At 40.2% G+C, this 25665-nt stretch overlaps 1 protein-coding gene across 2 annotated transcripts in view; it reads left to right on the top strand.

The window, feature by feature from the left end:
* Window positions 1-25665, top strand: part of IGF1R (insulin like growth factor 1 receptor) — a 175405-nt gene that overhangs the window by 17635 nt on the left and 132105 nt on the right. For both annotated transcript variants that reach the window (XM_051628044.1, XM_051628043.1), the window contains exon 2: window positions 13072-13617. In XM_051628044.1, the coding sequence (XP_051484004.1) occupies window positions 13072-13617 (546 nt within the window). The remainder of the gene's footprint in view (window positions 1-13071; window positions 13618-25665) is intronic.

The following is a 25665-nucleotide window of genomic DNA, read 5'->3' as shown; positions in this document are numbered from 1 at the left end:
CTGGCTGTTGGCTCAGACCTGCTTTTTTTCTTTGATGGATATCTTCTTCATTATTTCCTTTTGACCAGCTTTTCCTTTCAGATAAAATGTCATCATTTGGATTGGTTAATATGACTGGAACTCAACTGATCTGTTAGTTCACTAGCTGCTCTCTTTTTGTCACGGTATTTTAGTAAGTTAATAGTCTCCACAAAGACCCATTTCTGTCTCTCACTCACTCAGCATGGGTGTATATATTTGCACACCAAAACAAAGAATACTTCAGAATCTCTTTTTTTTCAATTCTTTGTTGGGATTTTTTAATTAATTTGGCAAGGAATACCAAAATATTACTTGGGTTGTAAACGAGATTATTCAGACTTCTGCAGCATGACTCAGAAGTGACTCCGCTTCAGCCCTTAGAGGTTTTGTTCTGATTCATTTGGGCTTCTATTTTCCTCTTTGATTTAACTTAACTTTGTGTTTCTGAATTGAGATGAAAGTATGACTCTTCAGTGTTTTTCCCAGAATACTGTCTTCCTGTGTCCTCTGTACTAAATGTAGCTTGGAAATATGTCTGTATGTTGACTTTCCAGTTTGCAGCTGTCTCGGCTGAGGTGGTTAATAGGTGTGGGCTTTTGCAAAGATGCTGGGCAGAACTGGAACAGCTGGAACACTAATGTGTGATTTTATCAGGCCTAATGCAGGAGCATTTTACACTCTGACAGCTGTTGGCTGTGTCAAGGTGAGCCAGTATCTTGGGCCAGTGGAGATTAAAAAAAAAAGATGGAGAAGGAAGGGCAGAGAGGTGCCTTCTGGCAGTTGGAATATGGAAAGGGGAGATCATGGTGATGGGGGCAAGTCTGCTTTTGTTGTCCCCAGAGGACACCAGAGATGACTGTGGCTGTGGCACTACACAACGCAATTGTTCTGTCACTGGAGGACTGCTTTTTTTTGAGTGGTTGCCTTTTCCAAAGTGGACTAGAAAATTTTATGTTACAGATTGTGTGTGACCTTTCAGATCTGGGGGCGGTTTGTGAATTCAGGACTTTCTCTTTGTGTTCTAAATTGCTGGTTAACTGTGGAGGAAATAAGAAGACCGAGTCCTGGCTTCTGAAGCTGAATGAAGCTGGCATGTGGTAAAGCAAAGCACAGTCTGCTCAAATATGTTTTCTTAACATGGAACCAACTAGCCTTGCACAAATACCGTGGTTTTCTTTCACAACAGCAATGAGAGGCCAGTAGAGCTGTCAGACAAGTGAGGCGAGGCCAAGGACTGTCCATCAGCTGTGCTCTCCAGATGATTTTACCTTCAAGCTAGGAGCTGGAAAAGAGGGGGTTTTGTGTCTTCCTTTCCCGATCCTTTTTACCTACACTCTTTGAAAAAAATAAAAAGCTAGTTTGTTTTTTCTTTGTCGGATCAGACTTTGTGTAAAGCTTTGCAGTATAGCTGTGTTTAAGTGGGACAGTGTTACCCACTGTAGTTGTGCTGCTGAACGCTCGCCCTGTAGGTGCAGTTTATGTTGGCAGGAGCTGTTGGCTTGTGTGAACTTAGTGTTGTTTGGGCAGGCAAATCATAACTACAGGCAGAAAAACTTATTTTGGGGTAGCTGTTGTGGCCCATCCTTAGCAGTAGAGATTAAATTCTTCCTTTTTCCTTAAAGGGCTGGCAGCTGGTCATACTATACACTGAGGGGGGAGAAAAGGGGGCTGCTGCAGGATGCTGTAATAAATTCTGGGATTTCAGAGCTTGTCGAAACCTTTCTTGTGTCTGAAGTGGTCTTGCCAAAACTTTGTTGAATGTGAAGTAGTCTGGATCCAGAGAGAGATTTTCTTTGATGCAGTCATGTAGCCTAGTTCTGAAGTCTTGGTGGGATGCTTCTGTCTGTACGACAGCTTCCTACCTGTGAAGAGATGTGCAGAATTATTTCTGCTAATGGTCCCTCTGTTTGAGAGATGAACATCAGGTGGTATTTTGTTGTCTATGTTGCACAATACAAAATGGCTGTATTGTTACACATAATGAAAGAGTTTCAGAATAAAAGAGTGTGTATTTGAGTGTATTACAGGGTTCCTGTGTTTTCTCTTGCTTCCCTTTTTCTGTCTAATTCCTCCTTTTTTTTATTGCAGTAGATAAAGTTTATTGTTTGAAGTAATTTTTAATTTCAGTTCTCTAAGGAAAGATTTCTTATAATAGGTTAGTTATACTGACTATAATAATTCAAATATTGAGAAGTACACACTTGTTAACAAAGGGCACCTTGCTGAAGAAACACTCTTGCTCAGCAGGCTGTGGTTCTAGGTGTAAATGAAAACTAACTTGGGGATCCTTTAAGGTAATAACATTTCCAAGAATTCTGCTTTTCAAGAATTGGTTCAGGTTAAACCTAGTAAATAATTTTTAATGAACCAGTTAACATTAAAGGTGACTTTAAAGTTTTTCCAAGTTAAAATCTTGTTTTGGGTATTTCCCTTTGTAGATATCCAGTATAAAACCAAACAAAAACCCTTGTCAGAGAAGTGTGCCACGTATAACATTCCTACGTTTGCATCAGATGGCTGATTTTGTATTGTTCTAATTAATGTAGAGCTGAAAAATTGGACGAAGATTCTAGTACTAAGTAAATATGCTACTTCTATTTTGATTTAGCTTTGGAAGCATTTATTTATCTTCAGAGAAATGAAAACTGGAGTTCTGGTAGTTGACTGTGCCTAAAAGGGCTCTAGTTTTCTGTGCTTCTGAACCCTGTTTATCTGGTTACTTCTCACCTGTGTGCAATAAGGGTGCTTTGTTTGTGTTGAGACTCACCTTGACTGGTGTCACAGAAGTATTCTTTTGTTTTCCTGGTTATTGTGCTGTGATGCCTCTGAGACAATAAATACCCTGTATTAATGATGTTATTCTAGTATAGAGGACACTTTACTTGGTTGGGCTGTGTTTGTGATACTAAAAGCCAGTCCAAAGCATCCAGTTAGCCAGAAAAGTGAGTTCAGATAACTCCTACTGGTAAAGTTACTTCAGTCTGTATTTGCCTTAAATTGTGTTGTGGTGCCACTGGTTTTGCTTAATAAGACCCGAATTACAAGTCACCTTGTCTTTGGTGCCAACCCATGTGTTTTTACCTTGTATTTGGTGAGGAGGGTTTTTTTTTCAGTCCAGTTAGCTCATGACTGGAAAGCCCCTCAGCACCTGCATATATGTAAAAGCTCTTTTTGGGGATTGCAAGTTGGTCATATTTTAACTGCTTTCAGAAAGCAGGTTACAGCATGACTTAGGTGATTTTAAGCTGCATAGCTGCCGTGTGAACGGAGAGAAGGGAGAGGTCCCTGTTAAGTGAAGTTTGATAACAGTCTTTCTTCTGTGCAATTAAGAGTATTTTGTTCTTTACGCTATCCTAAAACTCTGTTCAGGTGGAAGTACGGGGTTAATGAAAGACTCAGTTCAGTTTGTTAAAACAGAAACATTACTGTGAAAGGCCAGAGAATGTAGAATTTCTGTGTTTCATCACAAAAGAGATGGTAGCACAGGATAGTAGGGCCATGTGTTGCATATTGTGAAGAGTAATTGCATCAGACTTCTAATTTTACTGTGGATCTAAGTACAATTGCCTAATGACTCTCTTAAACCCTTTCACTGACCATTATGGATACAATTATACGTTAGGATACTGTTTTGTCAGTGTGCTTCTTAAGGAAGCCTAAATGATCTGGCTTGGTTGGCCAGTCAGTAAAAGTCAAAATAAAACAATCTCTAAAAAAAAACATCAAAAAACCCTCACAAAAAAACTTTAAAGAGGGGCAGGTTTCCTAGATTATTGCAAGATGGCAACTCATCAGACAGCTAAAAGCATAGTGAAGTCACCCTAAATGTGAGTTGCTGAGCCCACCCACATGATCAATTTTCATTCTGGAAGAACCGGCTGTTTATCCAGACTACCTAAATGTATATGCCCTAGGTTTCTGTCAGCCAGTTGCTGAGTCACTTGGATGCGTAGACAACTGTTTAAAAAAACCACAACAAACAACAACACAAAAAAACATGCACACAACTGTTTTTTTTAAAGGTGGAGAAGAGCAGTTCCCCAGGAGAGACAATTTCTGTTAAGCTCTATTGTCATCACAGATTGTGAAACATAAATTCAGTGTTATAAACAGCTTGTAATTTCAGTCTTCCATTTTTGCTTTAGCAGGCATTAGACTGAAGCTACTGGGATAGGGTTTAAACATTATTTTGACAGTTAAAAAAAGTTTTATCCTCATAGTTATTAATGATAACATGCCACCTACTCCCTTCTATGTTATGTATTTTGTATAGAATGGCTTTTTAAAATTTGTGATGCTGTCAGAAAAGGCATAGTGCAGGAGAGCTGCTTTTTTCTTCTGCAGTTTTGCTTTGTTTGATACCAAGTTTTCTCACAAGCTGGTAAACTTGACCATACTGTGACTCGTAAAGTTTTGCAATGTAGGTTATGGAATTAATCTGAAGTAACACTGAGCTGGTGCTTTAAACAGCTTTCCCTTCCTTATAAATACATAGAAACCTCTTCCTAGATGTTTGAGTGTTCATATCTAACCATAATGTTCAAACAATGGCTTTGAGTGTTTGATGTACACTGGACATTAGTGGGTGAGGTATTAATCGTAGGTTTGATCTTTGTTAGCTTTTTGTTGTTTTCCTTCTTTGGGTGAGTGGCAGAGAACCTTGCAGGCATTGGTCCATAACCTGGATGCTACAGATCTGAGTTAAGTTTGGAGCTACTTTTCCTTGCTTTGATAGCTGGGGGTTCTGGGGTGACCGTGCAACCTCAGCCACTTGAGTATTACTAGTTTACAATGCCTTCCTTCATTTTTGCCCTGGGTACCCACCACGAGGATGAACAGAAATCTGTGCCAACTGAACCACTTGCTCATGTTATGCTATTTCAGTAGCAGGAGGTAACAGATGTGGCTTCAAAGGAACCCTTGAGGGATGTGCTGGGTCAGTGCAGTCTTGGTGAGAGGCGATTAATTTGGGGATGACTTTGTCATGAGGATGCTTTCACGTGAGCTGGGCTAAATCTAGACTTGCTTGCTCTGGTGAGCTGTGTAGGGAAGGCATCAAGCAGTATTATTAAAGGGATTCAGTTAATTTTGTTGGCTCCTTTTTGATAAGCTGCTGTTCCTGTTGACATTTGAAGTAAAATGCTGGCAGAGAGAAAGCAAGTGAGATGCAGGACAGAAATGTGATTTATTCAAAAATTTTTTTTGTGTGTGAACTTAGAGGGAAGCTGGAAGAAGTTCATGGAAAGCAGCAATGCCAGAGATATCTTTAGCCAATGACAGCTGAAATTGCAAGAGCGGAAAGGCAGAGCCAGTTTGAGTTTGTGATGTGGGTTGTAGTCCTTCTGTGTGTTATTTTTGTGAATGTTTTGTTCTGGTCAGCTTGGTAACACAGTGGACCTTGGTTTGGCAGTATATAGTTAGTAGAGTGGTAAAGGAGAAAATTAAAGTAGGATGTGTGTATGTTTCTGAGGGCTATGGGAGACAATGAGGACGTGTGGAGGAAGGGAATCAAGTCACTTTTTAAGGTATTTGGGCCAAATTTGATTGGCTTCCTGTTATACCACATTTTCCTTCTGAATATGGGAGAGTAGAGCTCTGTAAGAGGTTGCTAGGAGTGATGAATGACACAAGGTAAATTAATGATAATAGACTACGTTTCTCAGAAATGACAAGCTACATTGCAATATAATCTCCAGTCCCTTGAGTGTTTAGAGGATCATAGTGGTCTAGCTTTGTCCTCCAAAGCTTAACTTTTAATTAAATGAAGAAAAAACCTCAAGCCCTCTTCCTGGGCCTTAGATGTGTAAACATGAACGTTCTCAACACTATACTCAAATGGAAACAGTTGGTTTTTTGTTGGGGTTTGAGTATTCCCTTTCACATTTTGCAAACCAAAGATGGCAGTGTTTTGCTAGTGCTGGAAATACAGAAATTGAAATTTAATTATGGACTTGCTTAGCAAAAGCTAAAATGATCGATGTTTTCTGGTTTGTGGAGTGTCCTTTATCTATTCCCCTCCCCCATGCAGAGAGATGTAACTTGATAAAATCTTGCTATATGTAAAGTGGTTTATGTAGCGTACTCAGTGAAGGGGAATAGTTCAGTGGTTAGGAAGACAGCTTGAATCGTGGTGTAGTTTTAGTTCCTTCTTTGTTACCAGTTCTGACATCCCAGGAGGTAATACAGAAGCTGGCTTCCCTGGGAAGAGATCTAGTGATTGATGTGACACATGCAGGATAGGTGAGCTTAGAGAGTACAGAAATTTTGTGGGAGGTTGTGTAAGTACATTAAAGACACTAAAATATATATTTCATTCATAGTGTCACTATGAAGGCAAAACCAAGAGCTCAGTGGGTGGTGGAATCCTGTGTTAATGTAAAGTGTCATAAGCAATCTCTCCAACCACTGATTTCTGTGAACTCCACCTTTAATTTCTTCTTTGCTTGGTATGCAATTAAAGAATCCTTAGACTTATTTTTTTCCCCTTTGTCTGCAGATGGTGCAGCTAATCTGAAACTTTTCAAGGACTGAAAGGGAAATTGTGGTTGCTAATCTGTTCCTTCTCAGTCTTTTTACCTTTGCCTTCCAAGACTTGGAGCAAAACTACAGGAACGAGCCAGGCTTGAGACCAGGCCATGGCCTGCAGTTCTTCTCTGTTCAGTGATGACTGAATAAAAACACTTAGAGATTTTTCATCTTCAGGGCTGTATGACAGTCCTGATGGTTTTCTTAAAACAAGCATAATACTTAGCAGTAAGAATGAAGGGAGAGGTTAAGGTCAAGTTTTACTTTTCCCTGTTTATAATCTGTATGGGAGTAACATTTTCAGACTATTCTTTCTCTCTTTCCACTGATGCGTCCTGCTTCTCTTCTAAGCAACTACAGTTGTGTAGAAAAAAAGCTTCTTTTAAATCTGCTGATGGGCTTTATCATATGTTTTGTTCCTTTTACCTAACCTGATTCAAACCAATTTTTCAGATAACATGGAGATTAGGATGCTGTGATCAGTAAAAGCTGTTCTTTAACCTTCAAGTGTCTGCAAGGGATTTTTTTTTTTTTGAGCCATTGGGTTTATTTTTCCAGTGTGACAAACAGCCTTTCTAGTAGTTGTTCCAGTATATAATAAATGTGTCAAAACGCATACCCATTATATTATGCAGATTTAAATCCACCCAATGCAATGAACTTCTTTGTTGTTATGAGGCAGGGCTTGGACCTCTGGAGATGTTTGCCTTAAAAAGGACTCTGCGTGTTGTGGATCTGGGATGAGGGCTGCTGGACTGCAGCCACGGCCAGTAGCTGCTTTGGACCCGTTCTTTAATAAGGACCTGCCATAGATTAAAACTAAAAAACAAATGATGAAAAGGAAGTGGCTCTTTTGGGAATAAATAACAGCACTGTTTAGAAGATGTGCTGATATCCCAGAAAGACCCACGCCTCCGAACTCACATTACTGAAGGATGACAGTGGTCAAACCTCTTCCATTAGAGGAGTTTGGGGGAGAGCAACGTTACCGTGTTCAGTAACTTCAGCTCCTAGCTGACCAGAGTAGCAGCAGCTGTCTGGGAAAGCAGGCCTTGCACTGAAGTGGAGCGTGCTCAGAAAAAAACGCTGTTGGCAAAGTGAGATTTTTCTTGTGGTGGTGGTTGTGTGAGCAACCTACTGTTCTAAAAGGAGAACTTGCCACAATTGTTTTTTTATATTAGGCCTTGTAGTTCCTTCTTTGTGTAGGAAATCATCCAGTGCTGATGGTAGCATACTGTATGTGTTACCACTGTACAGGTTTTCAGGGTGGATGAGAAGTTGAGCAACCTCATGCCCTCCCATGAAAAACCACACCCTTTTGAACCCTTCTGCAGATCAGACTTTTGTTCTCAGAATGGGTGTTTTACCTCCTGGGCAGGATGATCGTATGGAATTAAAACGATTTTTGCCCCTTCAGTACTTTCTTTCAGCGACCGATGTAAAAGAATACATTTTGGTTTTTTTAAATGAAAACGCTGAAGGTGCCCAGGCTCCTCATTTATTATAAAGCTTTACATCTCCACTCTGAAGTAAAGGAAATGAATTTCACATAAGCAAAGTCAAAAGAGGAAAATCAAAGGGAAATCATAATTTGCTTTAGTAACATGCCATGAGTATACAAAACAGAAAAAGGTGAATAGGAGCTGATTTCAAGCTCACTAGTTAGATGTAAATGGCCAGCACTCAATCCTGATTCTCATTTCAGAAATGTAGATGACTGCACAGGCTGAACAAGTCTCTGTTGCTAGGGAAAGCCTGACCTAGCTGAAGCAGATTGAAGTTGAAAAGACCGTAAGAGTTGTGAAAGGGTTATACTGGGATGACTCAGTGACTCAGAGCTGCTTTGGTGCTGCTAAGACTTTTTGAGGTGTTGAGAGAGCCAGGTAGTGATGGTTGCTCCATATTTAACTTCTGGCTACTAGAGGGGTTGCTGAGAATACTCAGTGTAGTAGTACCACCTTTTAACATTACCCCCAAAACAATAAAGGGCTAACGGCAAGGCTTAAAATATGAAGGTGTGCATTTTTTTTTTTTCAAGAAAAAGCTCAACACAGTAGTGTTTCTTTAGAACTTGTAAATGGAGTAACTGGGAGGAATACAAAATTTGAAAGCAAGAGCTGCAGCATGATGAAGTGGTTTCTTGTAGGAAATGAATTCTCATTGAAAACAGTCCTGCCCTCTAACGCCTTAGCACTGGTAACAAATTAACTGCTGTGAATATATGTACAGCTGCGACAGATGCTGTAGCAAGCACGAGTTGTATTATAGGCTGAATGTTGAACAGCAGGCTTTCTGCTGATCTGTCTTTCAAAGTGTGCCATTTTGCTAAAAGAATGTTTCCTTCAAAACATAAAAGAAGAGCAACAGGCAAAACCTTCTAGGAGCAGCTAGTGACCTGAAATAACTAGTGGGTATATAAAAAGAATAAAGAACTGCTGCATGAAGTCAATGATTATTTGATGATAGATGATGATTAAAGAGCAGGTGTTTCACAGGGTGGCAAGGTTCTTCTCCATGTCAACATGTTTTTTATGATCAAAATAAGCGTTAGCAATTAGTAGTTAAAGTTGAGAAGAAACTACTGGATCTCTACTCTTTGCGTGACACCCAGCTGTGCTGTAGCTGCCCCATCTGTGTGTACCTGGTCATGTCAACTCACCGCCCCTGTGCAGTGTGTGTGGTTGTTCACAGCCTGGAGCAGCACTTAGGAAGGAGACTTGCCAGGAGATGCTGCCAGATTAAGGAATAGGCTGCAGGCTGCATTAATTACTCTCATCGTATGAACCTGTTATGTGCAATCATTTTTCCTGGTAGTTCATTGACCCCATCTCAGTTTACATGATCAGGCTTGGATCTGTCCCCTGACTAGGAGTGGGCTGCATGTCCTCGGAAAGGCTGGAGTGTGGGATAGGTTTTTCTGTTGCTGTGGGAAATTAACATGCCCTGCAGCTTACCCCTGGGATGCTCCCAGAAAAAAACCCACGAGTGGGCTTCTTGTTGGATAGTAGGTGAATTTCACTACTTTTGGAATAAGGCACTAGGTTCAGGGAGGCATTTGTGTTTGTATAGGTAAAGAATGCAGTGCTTGTCCTTGGTATTTTACTGTATTGGGGAGTTATCTTGTAAACAAACAAATATATATGTATTTAAAGAACTAATTTCTCACTCAGAATTAGGTACTTGGTTTAGAATAAGTTTGAGAAATGATAGCCAGTTTATGGAAAGACTTGTAAATCTACAAGCAGCTGAATGAAAACAGCATTAATCTGACTATTGGTAATTATCCTGGGTGCTCATAATCTACCCAAGACCCAAAGGGATTGGGACAGGCTAATAAACAGATGTTGCATTTTTATTTTCTGTTAGTGAGCAAAATAAATACGTAATAGTTAATTTCCCATTCTGAATTGAACATGAAGCAAGGTAAGATATACTAGTCTTATTTAAAAAGCTTGATAAGCTGGAATATCAAATACTGTTAAATGGAATATAAATGCTCTAAAGAGCATTTTATATGCACTTCATTCTATCTGACAGACCAGTTTATATTGTAAGTCTGTATATGCTTTCTCTAAAATGGGATCCAAAGAAAACACAGCACAGCCAAATGGAAATTGCAGTTGATTTTGAGCTCTGATTAATTTATTTTTCATATAATCCTTTTCAGGGCAGTGAGGAAAACGTGAGAAAAAGATGATGCATTGTGGTATAATTAACTTCCCCGAACAATGTGAACTCAAAGAGAATTTTCTTTTTAAAAAAAGAAATAATCAGTCTGCTTTCATTTCAGCTGTTTTTTTCCAAGTCTCAGCATGGACCAAAATGCTTATCCTATTTCATATTTGGGTCTCTGCAGTTCTCATTATATGTATGAAGTTCTGCAAAACATAACTCACTGGATAAACGAGTATGTTCTTAAATCAGAAACGTCAACAGTGTGCTCATCTGTAATCAATTTCTAACATCAGAGCCCACTGAACTTTATCCTTTTCCCTGTTAAGGGGAAGGATGTTTCATTATTGAGGCAACTGAGTGCATACTTTTGCCGTAAAGTTCTAGAAAACTCATTGATTTATAAATACATAAAAAATCTAAAATTAAGTAACTTTCAAGCTGAAACAAACACAAAGCTAAAGGCAATACGACTTCTGAAACGCTTCCTCTGATAAGATGCATGAATGAATATATAATGCTGTAGTTAATGGTTGCTGCCATTTCCCTTATAAATTGTTCTTTAGGGTATTGTAACTCAGCTGTTTTTAAACCCATCACTCTGGAACCTTGCCTACAAAATGTCAGTGCAAGTGCAGCTTTTATTTCTTTAACAAAATAAAGGGTTTGGAGCAGTTAGGCTTTCTAAAATTTTATGATAGTAAAATAAATTTTGCTACTTTTGCTTTGCCATAATAGGATCCATACCATTCACCTTGTCCTGCCAGCAGGTAGAGACAGAATCCAAAAGAGCATAATTGGAAAAACACTGTGTGTTCTAGCTTGCCCTTCTTAACAAAAAAAAGAAAAAGAGAAGCCCAGTGTCAGAGTATAAATATACTGATGTTACTGGGGGGCTGTGCTTTGGGCAGAGGGCACTGTCCCTTTTGAGGGTGGGTGGAGGTATGATTGCTTTAGAGGAAAATTTCAGAAGTTGAAAGCAAGATCTGAATACTAGCTTATTAAAGGAATTGAATCTGCCTCGAGGTTGTCTTTGCTACAGATTCAGGAGAGAAGTTCACACTTCTGCTGCACTCAGACCAGTACAGTCTCTTACCAGATCTATTATCTTGGAGTTCTTTAACATTCGCTTTTCCTGTCTGCCTTCTCAAGCTGCCTCATGCCAACCCACTCACCTTTTTTAATGTTTTCCTGAAGTTAAAGCCTGGACACATAACCCAGGCAGTAGTATCCAGTTGTTCTGTAGTCAGTGTATACTGAAATGGGGATTTTCTGTCTCGCTGCTCATGATGGCCAGCTTATAGTGTGTGTATGTTAGTTTTGGTGGGTTTACTTCTATTACTATTTTTTTAAGCTTAAGGGAATGAAATTTCTTGCACATGGCTGCTTCTTGTGCAGCAATTCCCATTTTAATAGTGTCTGCTTTCAGCTTGGATCTTTACAAAAGGAAGATTAGGTAATAGTTTGTGTAGAAAATGTCTGTTTCTTAATGAAGATCTAGTCCTGTTGTGTTTTTAGGTTGTCACTCTAACAAGAAAGTCCTGTCATTTTTTAAAGACCTCAAAAGTCTCTAAGTCTTTGCTGGATGTTAGAGTTGCTGGGGTTTTATCATGCTCATGTTTGGGATCCTTTGTTAGCTTAAGTTACTAGCCTTAGATAACTGTTGTGGGATGGAAGGACTGCTTTCTATTGTCAGTGCAATTTCTGAATCTGTGGACAAATTGTCTGGGTTAGAATGTAAGTTTTTTTGGCTCCAGTGTTTGTTTTGACCTTTTCCTTGTTTGAGGAAAAGATGTTGTTAAAATAATTAAGCCTAGCATGCATAAAAAGAGAACCTTTCCACAAAATTGAATTGCTTGGGGTTTATTTAAGTTTTGGGTTGCATAAATAAATTGGCCTTTTACTTTGTTTGCTTACAAGCAACTGTGCTATCTGTTCTAGGGAATCTTTTTTCCGTGTTTTCTGCAGAATAACAACTCTTGAGGGTTTCCAAGAACAACAGCTCTCTACACTTCATAGTTTTGTCTTACATCAAAGTGCATTTTGTGTGTCTAATTTGTAAATTATTAGCACTTTTCTTCCAGCCCCTTTATAATTTTTGCTGTGGTAAATGTCTTAATATGAGAAGACCTAATATATGGATTTGTTAGGAAATAATAATTTCAGTCATTGTTTTCTTTAGAGTGCATTTTCTTCAGCCTGCTGTTTCCAGGGGAAATTCCTCCCTGTGATGCTGTGTGATCTTGTAAATAAATTTATCCTGTTTCTTAGAACTCAATGAACTTTTTTTGTATCTTGGTTCCAAAGTCAGTGAAACTCGCAATATGAATTCAGAGCATTAGCTCTAAGTCCAAGCACTTTGTTTTCTTTCCAGTCACAGTTCAGGAAGTGTTGACCAGCTTTTCATGGATTTTTGTGTTGCTGATCTGTTGCAAGACAGCCATTCAAGAATTAGGGCTAGTTTGGCTTGTGACCCTGGGAAGAGTGATTTAAAAAATAAGTTGTGATTTTCAGGGAAGTGTTCTGTTTCATGTGCATGTATCTTAAGGGGGGGAGGGGGTAAATCAGTAACATAAAGACCAGCTGATCACTCTCTATATTACCTAAGTTGTTTGGAGTCATGTGATTGAACCCTGGTCTGGTCACAGATGTCACGATCTAATTCGAGGCAGGGTGTGCAGATGCATTTGTTGTATCTTTATGGTCCTCAGTCTAATGTAGCTCTTTTCAACAACAATCATGTAACAACCTTTCTCTGCTGCAGAATATGTAAAGCTTGCATCTCTGTGCTGGTCCTGGTAGTGGTAAAAATGGCTCATTTATTAACTTCACTTTCTCCTTTTGCATTTTCAGTTTGCGGGCCAAATGTTGACATTCGCAATGATATCCATGAGCTGAAACGCCTGGAGAACTGTACGGTCATTGAGGGTTTCCTTCGCATTCTGCTCATCTCTAAAGCAGAAGATTACCGCAACTTCCGCTTCCCAAAGCTCACTGTCATCACTGACTATTTGCTGCTGTTCCGTGTGGCAGGCTTGGAAAGCCTCAGTGATCTCTTCCCCAACCTCACAGTCATTCGTGGGAGGAACCTCTTCTACAACTATGCCTTGGTTATCTTTGAAATGACAAATCTTAAAGAGATTGGGCTTCACAACTTGAGGAACATAACTCGCGGAGCCATACGGATCGAGAAGAACTCCGACCTGTGTTACCTCTCCACGGTGGACTGGTCTCTCATCCTAGATGCAGTGTCCAATAACTACATCGTTGGGAATAAACCTCCAAAGGAATGTGGGGACTTGTGTCCAGGAACAATGGAGGAGAAGCCATTGTGTGAGAAGACTTCTATTAACAATGAGTACAACTACCGCTGCTGGACCACCAACCACTGCCAGAAAAGTAAGATTTGAGTAGATTGTGTGTTTTTGTTACCCTTTTCTGAAGGAAACATTTAATTTTGTGGTTTTCTTTTAAGCTCTTTAGCAGCTTAAGCTTTTATTCTAAACGTGTAGTCCACATAATGAGTTATCCAGTTCCCACACAACTAGATTCTTCCCCAACCAGTAAAGGATCATCTCACTTGATTAAAAGAAAATAAATCCAACAAAACAAAAGCCCAACAACAATAACCTACAGACTTTCTGGGTTGCTTCCCCATGGAAAAGATGCAAAGTAAGTGTAGAATTAAAGCCATTAGAACCAGTTTTACCTCCCTTGAGGACTCTGACAGGAGGTGGTGTTGGATGCCATCTCCTCCTCATAGAATCATAGAATGGTTTGGCTGTGAAGGGACCTTGAAGATCATGTAGTTCCAACCCCCCTGCATGGGCAGGGACACCTCCCACTGGACCAGGTTGCTCCAAGCATCATCCAACCTGGCCTTGAACACCTCCTTGCTGAAGTGATGTTATGTGTGCCAGGGTCATTGCTTGAACTGGAGATCTCTGACATTGTTAACTTGTCTTCCTTTGACTTTGTTCCTTGCCTCCCTTAGCATTCACCTTCAGAAATTCCTGTAATGGTAAATTCTGTATGCAAAAACTTTCTTGCTGAAATAACTTTTTACAGTACAGTTTGTAGTGTCGAAGAGTCACTGGATATATTGACTCTCAGTGAAACTACCCTGTTCTGTTCTTACCTGGTATGATGGGGTTTGTCTTTCTGGTAGCAAGTATTAGCAAAAACAAAACCTGATCTCTTCTCACTTTTTAAAAACAGAGTAAACAAATAACATGGTTTACTCAAATAACATAATTACATGGCAGGCTTTTTCAGTTCATCCTGTAACTTTACCAAAGCTGAGCCCTGCAGTATTAGTAAGGCTTAATTTACAGGCAGGCCTCCCTGGGATGAACGATTCCTAAATTCCACTTGCAGTCTTGACCAAAGCTGCTGTAATGATAGGAAACACCAGACTGTGAGAGAAATGTGAGAGTATTGGAAAAGAGCCTTGAAAGGCTTGTTTAGGGGATTACACACTGTGGAAAAACAGTGTAGGTTTAGAGTACCTTAGGATGCAGAATGTGTAAAGAAATGATCAAGTTCGAATCAGTAAAAGGAGTGAGAAAGTTGGACCTATTTAATCTGTTTGTTGTGATAAGCTGCTGACTTCAATGAAGAAGACTTTAAATTTGCTAGTCATTCATGTAAAAAAACCACACCACTAAACACCAAAGTACTCCCTTTCTGAATAAAAACAAGGGAGGTGTTAATCTGCAGCTGTTAAAAAACTTCTTGTGTCTCCTGCTAGACTGCTTGGATGCTTTGGCAATGACCTCCTGATCTGGAGGGGACTCTTGCAGTACAAAATCACACAAGACAAGATAAACAATAAAAGCACAAACTTTTAAGTTACTGGGTGTTTAAATCTGCATTTTCCTACCAGTAGAGATATGACACCTATGTTATTTCCCAGGGAGTGTTTTTCTAGTGTAGTATCTAATTTAACCCTGACCTTCTCCTTGTGCGTCACAGTAACGTTAAACTGAAAATGCTGTCTATCACTCAGGGTTCCTTTGTGCCTTTTTATTTTTCTTTGCTCTGGATCTGTGGAGGAGTATGTATTTAATCTTTTGTCCTTGTTTACGTTTTACAGTGAAAGATCTCAAGTTGGTGGGTAAATGTTTTGTGGGAACACTCAGTTCTTTAAGTAGCCTGGCTTCTGTTTAGTTTTGCTGTTGACTGGGAGTTGTTTTTTTCCTCCTTTTTCTTGCTCACAAACAAAGGAAGAGCCCTGTGCTTCCTTCAATATAACTTCTGCAGGAACGACATTGAGGGTGGAGGGAGGAGAGAGGGAAGGATATGCTGTGCTTGTCTTAGAATAGTCCATTGACATTTCTGTAGTGGAACAAGCTACAAAGAAGCTGTAAGTTTTAAATTAGTTTTTAAAAATTTTTCTAAGGTTCAGTGTAAAGTATCAGGGGCTTCTCTGCCAGTTTGGTTGCCCTGGTTTCTATGTAGTACACATTCCTTTACCTTGGAGTGCCCCAAGGTAGGAGCCTCACTACTTTGCTCTTTGTGGAGCCAGGGCATGCTGTGTTGGGTTTGGCATGTTCTCATCTCCCTGACGTGCTCCTACATTTACTTTGGCGTATCAAATGCCAGCTGTACTTCACTTGGGTTGCAGGTCCATGTAGAAGACTTCCTCAAGGTAAAAGCAGAGTACTGAAGTTGTTTGCATCAATGGTTGTTCTTTGGGGCACAGGTGGAGATGGAAAAGATAAAAACTGAGCGTCCAGACATACAAATAAGATTATGGCCTTTTTTTTTTTTTTCCCTGGCAGTTTGACTGCTGGAATAAAGGTTTATGGAAGCTGCCTGCAGCTTACTCATGATGTGAGCACTTACTTGATGTGAGAACCAGAAAAATGGTTCCTGTTGCACCCCTTGAAGCAGCAGCCTCTGACGCTCTTGCTTTGCCTATCCACTGGTCTACTGTAAAGAAAACTTTTGTTGTTTTCTATATTCCTTTTGCTGATGACTAAATTTTGAAGTCTGCTGCCTTAGTCACTCAGGCCTTCATATGCCTGCAGAAACCAAATGTAAATTGCAGCCTTGAAAGCCTGCCTGGAAGTTTAGGATCCCTTGTCTACTACAAACTTTGTGTCATTTTTTGACCAAGTCCACCTAAGGCTTCCTAAGACACTTCTGCATTTGCTGAGACCGTAAGAAATGAACTCAGCAAACTGTTTATGTGAGCAAGTAATAGAAAAATTAGCAGGGATCCATATATAAGATATGTGATGTGTGGGTAGGTTTTTTTTCCTTTTTAACGTCATTTTAATGATTCGTCCAGTCTCCATCCAACCCCCCAGTTGTGGGTGCTCTCCACTAATTGTTAGCTGAAGCCCATTCCTGTCCTACTCATATTTAAATAAAAAAGGATTGGGGATCTAGTTCTGGGGGAGACAGGCTGTTAAGTACCCGCTATGAAGGCATAATGGCTCCAACTGCAGCTTCTGTGTGAGAGGACAGGCGCACAGTCTGGAAGTCTTGAGTCCTCTTTGTGAGAGAGCAAATTGTAGTGTTGCCCAAAGGGAATGAAATAGTCATGCTTCCCATAAACCAATAAAGGTGAGTATCTGAAATGCGTGAAGATCTTTAAGATTAGGTTTGCCACTGGCATTGATTTAAATTGGCATTGTAGAGAGAACATGGATTAGGGCGGTGAGCATTAAGTACTTGTTTCAAAAGAGACGAATTTGACACGAAAAACAATAGCTCACATAGACTGTGCTTCACAATACAACAGAAAAAACTTTCAGCTTCCGAATGTGTGAAACTGAAGACCACAGAAAAGGCATGTGAGGATTTGGAAGCTGATAAAGAAGCAGATGGCAGCTAAGCACAAAATGTTTCTTAATGAAAATGTATCCTTATTCTTTTTTGAATTGGTTTGACAGTGGTCTGAAAAGATAGGGTGCATGTGAGGAATGAGGAACAGGAGGGAGAGAATGACAGTGAGTGGGAAGAGTGGTCCATATGTACCTTCTACTAAAATGTTTAAACATATGGAGACAGTAACATGATGTATTCTCACAAATATTCAGAATCTGCTCCTGTTTGTTTACACGGAGCTCAAAAGATAATGCAGTTGAATGGTATCGTTTGACATAGCTTCATTGACTTGTGCAGCACTTACCAGTGTATGCCATCTGGGATCCTGCTCCCTGCTCATTCAGCAGGGTACTGGTGAAAACCATGTGCTGCGATTTGTATTCCCCCCCCCCCCTTTTTTTTTTTCCCCTCCTCTCTGAGGAATATTCATTATATTCCCCTGTCCTTTAGAAATGTTGAACATAAGTAAACTATGTAAACATGAAAAGAAAGAAGAAGTAGGAAACCAGAGGTGCCAAATCAAATTGCACTTATTTTGCTTTAAATTACATCTCATGCTTTTTTCTGTTTGCTGCTTCATTTAAGTTTTTTGGAGTGTTTTGTTAAAGCCTGAAGTATAGTAGAAATTGTGTATAACAGCAGAAAACAGCAGGCTTTAAAAGTTTTACTTTTGGGTTAAAAAAGAAGTATCACACAAACCTGAACATATTTTAAAATGGACAGGTTCTTTGTCCAGTTGGTTGGCATGCAAACTCCCCAGTAAATAAACATCTCCTGAAAGGAATAAACAGAAGAGTAGACAAAAAAACATAATTGTAAAAGGCACAGTTGGTGTCACTCTGTTAGAAAAATCTGGAGCACGTTAAAAAAAATTTGTTAGTGTTTTCGTTCTGAATGAAGTTTTTTTCCTGACTTTCACTCCCCTCCTGAGAAGCCTGCTCTTCAGCCAGAGGTTTCCCAGAATTTTTATTATGGCTGTGAGAGCATATTTAATTAGTAAGCTGGAGTGGCCGCAGAACAGTTTAGGCCAATCTGCAGTTAATTACTGTAGCAGTGGTTTATATTCTGAGAAAAGGGCTAAAATTAAACAAATGTATACTTGCCATTTTTCTTTGTTCTGTTGCAAAATGCTGTAACCTGAAGAGTATCTTGAAGCTTGCAGCCTGCACTAGTCATCAAATACTAAGTGCTAATGTTGAATACTCATCTTGGCTTCCTAGTTTTTTTAGGCACAAAGATGTGTAGTGGTTTTAAGATGACTTAAAAATTTGGGGCTTTGTTTTCCGGTATTAAAAGACTTGCTACAGTTACTGAAGTCCATCAGTGAGTTTGCCATGGTTAAAACAACCAAACAAACCACCCTTAAAAAATATTAAAAATGTAGACATTTTCCTCACTTTTTGGAATAATGAATAGAAATAAGTGTTTTTGAAAATACCTTGTGTCTTTTCTACTCACATGTTGTTGCACACGCGCGCGCACACACACACACACACACTCTTTTCTCCATACAAAACACTGTATATTACATTTGCTTCAGCTTGCTTTATGTTTGTCAGTCCAGAGGTGTGTTTATGTTTACCAGGTGACATGCGCTATAGGTAAATGCTCCTTATACTTGCAATTAAACAAGATTGTGCTGCATGGGAAATGTGGCTAGACACCAAGTCTCTCCAGATCCACACTATGTCTTTATGGCTTCAGATTTTTTGCCTCACGAAGTGTTGAAATACTGAGTAATTTCTATTGCTGCTATGATACGGATTTACTTGAATTGTCTCATGCCAAACAACTGTTTCATTGTCAGAAAAGCAGCTATAAAAACATGGAGATTGCTTATAGGAAATAGTAGTTTGCTGGTTTTATGGGTAACAAGTCTGTTAACTCCTCAGTTCATTTTCGCTGATGCTCTGTGGTAAAGGATTGGGAAGAAAAACAATGCTAGTCCTTCTTACAAGAACCTAGAACTGGAAATGGTGCTTTTGATTGTACTTGCAACTTTTCTGCAGTTCTTAGCACCTTGCTTTCATCCCGGAGGAGACTGACAGTGATACACGGTTTAGAGAGTTACTTTTTTGTTTACCTTACTGTGCAGCAGTACCACGTTTAATCTGTTAAATTAAATATGCATCTAAACTTAAGCTTTGATTAACCTGCTTAGCATGGACTTCCAGGCCCCATTGATGTATGTTAGACAAATGTTTGTTAATGCGATACTTGTATTGGATAGTTAATTACATGTAATGCAAGACTTTAATTTTATGATGAATTTGCAAAACAACTGGGAGATGGGAATAGCTAGCAGCGCTATAGGGAAAATGTCAGGAAAATGTCAAGTGTTAAATCAGAAGAAAGCTGTGTTTTTTGCAGTGTTCTTGCAAATGTCGCAGGGACAAGGCAGACTCACCCTGGCTTAGCTTTCCTGGCAATTCTCTGCCTGTGGCTCTTATCCCCGCAAGGAGCCTGGCTCCTGGTGAGTTACTGGCTTTCCTGGGGATTTCTGTTTTGACAGTTAATGCTTGTATGGATGTTTAATGAAGGGTGAACTACGATCTATCTTCTACCCAGCTGTCCATTTTAATGGAATATATAGAAATACATCTTTTGTGACGAGGGATCTGCAATTGAATTTGGCTGAAATGAGCTGGAGTGGGTTTGGAGACAGGCACGTGAGCAAACTCACTGAGCTTTGCCAGCCTACCAGCAAAGGTAAAACTTAGGTTCAGCCCTGGGTAGGAATCGTGCCTGCTAAAATTCTGAACAGTAGGTGCCATTTTCCCCAGACACACATAAGGTTAGGAATTAATTGTCCTTAAGCATTTTCATGGATTGTTTTCATGTGGCAAACAAGTTTTTCAGTGTTACACGGTGATGAAACAGCCCTTGTTTAGCCTTCCTTCCCACTAACAGTGTGATTTCCTGCTCAAGTCTGTTTATGGCTCTGAGAATTAACTTGTAATAAAACGATGCTCGGGTAATAGTATGTTAATACAGACTGTTGAATCCCCTTTTTTTTTCTTCTGAGGTGAGCTCAGCCTGGTTCAGTTGTCCAATGTCTCTTCCTCCCCCTCCCCGGCAGAGTTTTCAGCGTTTGGAATGGAATGTGCATGTGCTGTCAGCCCAGCGCTAAAAACGTTTGCCCACCATAAAGGGGCAGCAGGGTCTGAGCTGCCTGTAACCCGGGTTTTTAAAGCTAGAAACCGTTTGCCGTTCTCTCAGTTTTTGTTTGTTTACTGTTTATTGCTGGGCAAAAAGAACTTGTAGTTACCTGCCCAAAGCCTAGTTCTGTATGCCCTGGCTAATTATTAAATACATTTGTGTAGCCCTGGACAATGTAGGCGAGAATGAATCCAGCACGTGACTTGAGGATCCTTCTTGGAAAGCTTGGTGTTTTGGCATTTGGTTGCTGATTTGCATGTTCAGAGGAATTCAAGAGGCAACTGAAAGTTTTCATTGTTGCTAGTTAAATTTCAGCTTACGCCCTTAGGTGGATCAGACTTCTCGCTTTGCACACGAGGATGACCTTCCTGATGTGTTTTTTCCTTGTTGCAACATTTTTAGTTTATAGGCACTTAACTGTTCCCGTCTTAATAAACAGTGCTCTGTAGCTGGTGAGAGTCATCTCCTCCCATCGCCCCTCCGTTAATGGCTTCTCTAACCTTTCACTAGTGTAACTCAATTGAGGGGTCTGTTTCTCATATTTTATATTTTCTTCTTTCCAGTTGATGTGTGAGGGATGTATATGGATGATTAAAGCTTATAGTTTTGGGAAATGATGCCATTTGGGAAGCATGTTTGAAGTGCAGAGCAAGTCTTTTATATCAATGCAGGCCCTGGGAGGAGGAGGAGGAGATGTTTTTCTATGTATAGAAACTTCCCGTATAGGATGGCAAGAGAAGGTTGCAGGGGGATTGCCTGTCTCTTTAAGTGGGTTTATAATTGGCTAGGAATTTTTGTCAGCTTAGTCACTGCAGCATTCAGCGGATGAGGGAAAAAAACCGCAGGCCCCAACCGTTACGGCCGTGGATAGGCTCTGTCATCCCAAAGGAATGCATGTGAACAAAACACTTTGTGCGGTGCAACCGTTGGCCTAAACAGTATTGCATTCTTAAAGCAGGCTCTGAGTCACATGGAGCAGATGGATTGTTTCACTAAAATGGAAGTTCTGTGTCGCCGAGTGTGGTTCGGATAGGTCAAGATAGGAGAGTGTGATGAAGGGGTGTGAAGGTATCGAAAAAAACAAACGACCCAGCTCGTTCAGTGGCTGAAGTAGTTTTGTGGCATTAAAAGGGAAAGCCTGTAGTTTTGTTAATGACTGGGCTGGCACATCGGTCTAAAGATTTCTGTCTAGATTTCAGACAAGCATGGTCTTAATTCTGAGGCACTTTATACTTGTCTGGGAAGCTTTAAGCTACCCAAAGTAATGTGAAGAAACCCCTGGTTTTAGGAGGGGTTACCGGGGGAGAAAAATGCCGAACCAAACCTATTGGCTTTTCTCAGAATGAAACCAGCTGCTCAGCTCTTCTTCCCCCGCTCTGCCCAGCCTTTCGCCCCAAAAATCTATCTTCAAGCCATTCTCTCTGGTGTGCACAATATATTGATTAGTGAGAGAGTAACTTGTGTCTCTGTGGGTGACGTTACCTTTATTCAGATTTCTCTCTTTCCTTTAAGGGATTTGAAAAGATTTGTTAAGAGCGTTGCCAGTCTATAGCTTTCAAAGCCTGCAGAGGAGGAGCTGTGACTTCTGGCTAAGGAAATTCAGAGCTATGAAGTTTGTGGGTTTCTTATTTTTAATTTCCCCCCCTCCTGTTTTTGGGGAATCCTCTTTTAAAGAGTGGCCTAGGATGTAAAAGAAACCTTCTCTCCCGTTGGTGGATATTGACAACTGCTCTGATTTGGCAGGCTGTTGCCCGTGGGAGTGGAGTGAGTTGGAGGTCTTAATCTGGTTATCACTAAGGCAGGTGTTTCAGAACTAGTGCCTCTACATGTAATATTAATTGAATCTTAAATCATTACAACACAAAGGGGAAACATTGACTAAATTCTCTTCCATCTCTGAAGCTTTCCTCATGAAGACAGCACATGAATAGGAGCTCTCTTTTAGAGAAGATGCTTCACTTTTTAAGTGCTTGATGAAGGCTGTTTGGCAGAACCAGAATTGAGTGGTCCACGTGAAACTCTACATGCAGAACCAAGATTGCAGTGAGTCACTGTCTGTCTTTTGTGATCTGAGAGTCTGGGATAAAATACTGCAGTGGGTGTTACAGATGAAACCCTGTATGCAAATCCTTAATTCAGAGGTGAAGCGTTCTTCCTCTTCTCACTGCAGTTGTTTGTGTGCACCCATTAAGAAATTAAAATCTGTAACATCTTGCTCCAGGAAATGGAGAGTAGTGGCAGGGAAAACAAACACCCATTCCAGCAAACCAGCTGTAGAAAATTTGTTAAATTCAAGGCCTGGTTTAGGTTCAGGTTGTTTATAGGAGACTGTAAGTAATTGTAATATATCTTACAGATAGGAAAAATAATACTCTTCCTAGGCAAAGATTTTTTTCTTACTACCGTTAAGAAGCTTCTTAGTATGGTTAGAAATGTCTGCATGTGTCAGATGATCTTTTTAGGAGAAAAGAGATACGTAGGTAGGAATCAGAAGGCATTTTTGGAGTGGGGAAAGCAGTGGAAATCTTTTAGTATGGCAGTGCCTGGTGAAAGTGGTAGGCCACTGAAATCTGTGGTGATGGCAGGTCCCAACCTTTTCGTTTCTTGTGGCCTGAGAACTAGGCTGCCTGGTCTAAAAGGAACATTTTGCTCTGTTGAACTTGCATTGCTGTATAATGGCACCATTTCAGTTGTGCTTGGGTCTGTGTGCTGTGCCTGTGGTGTGCTCTTAGGGCTCTGGATACAGTGTTCAGATGTTAAATTCCACATCATGCGTGTAGTACCTGAAAACTTCTATCTGTGAAGCTTTCTTGCCTTTCTTATTTATGTATTAAATATTTACTAAAATGGTAGCTGCCTGGGATGAGGGAGGAGGAGGAATTATTACTGAACAACATGGGGCTTACCAGTCAGCAAAGCTCTGTGCAGATCCACCAAGAGATGGAGGATCTTTGTTTAAACTTTGTTTACATTAAGCATGTTTAATAAACAGTATCTGTAATTCATTTTCTTCAATGAAATTGTATAGCAAGAAGTAAAAATGTTTGGTTTTCTGTATCTGCTGAGTGGGCTGCGTGATCTGACGTGTGTGTGAGGGTGCTGTCTGGACAAAGAATGTCATGAGCAAGTGGGCAGCTATTTTGCAATGTTATCCTTCTCGTTCTTCTAGTATCCAGGAGACACTGGGATTGGAGTGAATAACTCTGTGCTGTGCCTGGTTAAGCACAATGCCTTAAAGTAAGAGTTAAAAAAACCTAAAAAGATGTCGTCCCTGCCCCAGAATCTTACTAGTAAAGGCTGAAGGAAAAGGAACAGTTTCCTTCTAGCTTGTGTTCCCTGAACAGCAGCAAGTGTGGCCTTGCCTGGGTTCTTGCAACCCATACTCCTCCTGTTCTTCTTTTAAAGACTTCTGCCTTTTCTGTCCTCCTTTTCCAATTCCCATTTGAGAAACTAGGAGCCTTCCTTTTCCCTGCTTGGCCCTTACCACTAATCTCCGCTGCAGCACAGAAATGATGTGCCTGTCTATTTCATTCCAGTGCTGCTTGGTAAACTAATGAGCAGAGGCACTGCAGCTGCCAGGAGGAATTCCTTTCCAGCAGTTTTGCTAGAAAAGTCAGCAGGATTAGGGCCTGGTTAAAATTTGATGTTTCAGCAAATCTGCTATGCAAACCATTTGGATGAGTGAGACAGCAACCAGAGTGGCAACCAACTTTGCTTGAGGCAGAAACAAACTGTGGGAACAAGGAGGAGACTGCCTTGTTCTCTGTAAACCGTAGTGCTCCGTAGATCATTTTGGTGTATGTATGTACATATGTACTTTTCTGCAACAACAGCCCAAGTTAAGTGTTTGTCCTGGTGTAAAGGAAACAATTATTTCAAAAGCCTTTTTTAATAGCTTTCTTAATAGCCTTTTGAGCTGCTCTGATGTTTTTTCTGTTTGGATGTGCCTGCTTGTGCCAGATCATGCACTGGATCTCACTGCTCTGGAGCACCTATTTAGTTATCTATCTCAACAGGGGGCACTGGGGCACCTCCCAAGTATTTAAAAATAGAAATAGACATCTCACGCTCACTCTTCCTTCCTTGATTAAATTTATAGGGTTTGTGTTGGGCTTGTTTTGGTTTGTGTGGGTGAGTGGGTGTGTCTTGTGGATGAAAAAGCAGTTGCAGGAGTCAAAGGAATAAATTTTTACATTAGTTTGGAAGCTGTGAGGTCTTTGGTAATTTTACTTTCTGGGGTCAGTTTACATGAAGGTTCTGCTTTCTATGCTTTTAAGATTTTTTTTTTTCTTTTCATTTGGTTCCCAGTAACTGTCTAGCAAAATGCAGCTGCTCTGAGAGGTTGCAATCACAGCAGTGGGGGATAATCTCTTGGGTAGCTTGAGCCATTGCCGTGAAGCATTTGAATTACCTGGAGGGAAAACTTGAACTGTGTTACCTAGAGAAGTGTGTACTGAAGGCAGATCTCATCATTGTACTGTTGGAAAGACAGTCTGCATTGATTATTGAAGTGTAGTGATTGCAGTAACCAATAGAGGAAGAGCCTACAGTTGTGGTTACAGTAACCTGTTTTGAGTAAAATTAGATGAAGCAGGTACTGAACTCTTTTTTTAGTTTCCTGTTGTGTCCTTTTTTGTTCGAGTAATTTTTTTCTCATCCTTGTGAAGCAGGTGTGGTTTAACCTACCTATATGCTGCAGTAATGAACACGTAGATTGTAGTATGTAATATGTGGAAAATATGATTAGCAGAAATAATAAAAACACAGTGTTTGTGCTGCTGCAAATGTGGGAGCTAATGGGACACCCAGAGGCAAGTGATGAACCAGTTAAACAGGGACCAGGCACTCTGGTTTAGCAAGCTGTTCTATTCTGAACACAAGCAATGGATACAACAGGTTAGACAGTGATTGCAAACTTGTTTGTTTGACTTTGCCTCAGTGCTTCCTGAGCCAAGCTGCCTTAATTATATGAGGGAATTGCTTCTCAAAATGACTTCCAGATAAAGTATTATCTGGCCTTGAATGACTCTTGTATCTGTAGCAGTCTGCCTCCCATGTGAGGGAAGTATTCCTGAGGGTCTGTTCTGTGTGCATTTGCTTTGGAAGATCTCTATTGACATGTTTTAGTTTGTTTTCTCAGTATCTATTGTATAGCACCAGGCAAGAAAATAGTAATTGTAGAGAAAATATTCTAGGCCAGATGGTCTTCTTTGTAGCATGTATTATAGAGGGCTGTTTGATTTGTCTTCAATTCCATGTGTTGTGAATTGGAGCTGTAGAAGACCTCCAGAATAGAGTAGTGGTTCAAAACCTTTGAATTCTGTAGTGACAGGTAAATTTTAAACACTACATCACTCTGACAAACTTGTTGCTTCCTGTCAAAACAAAGGAAACGCTGGTCTCCATTTAGCTGATGTGAAAGGCCTTTGCAGATATTCATAAAAGATGAAG

This window comes from Apus apus, chromosome 10 (assembly GCF_020740795.1).
Source record: "Apus apus isolate bApuApu2 chromosome 10, bApuApu2.pri.cur, whole genome shotgun sequence".
Taxonomy (NCBI): Eukaryota; Metazoa; Chordata; class Aves; order Apodiformes; family Apodidae; genus Apus; species Apus apus.
Note: the sequence above shows the minus strand (reverse complement) of the source record. Positions and strands in the feature narration are given on the sequence as shown.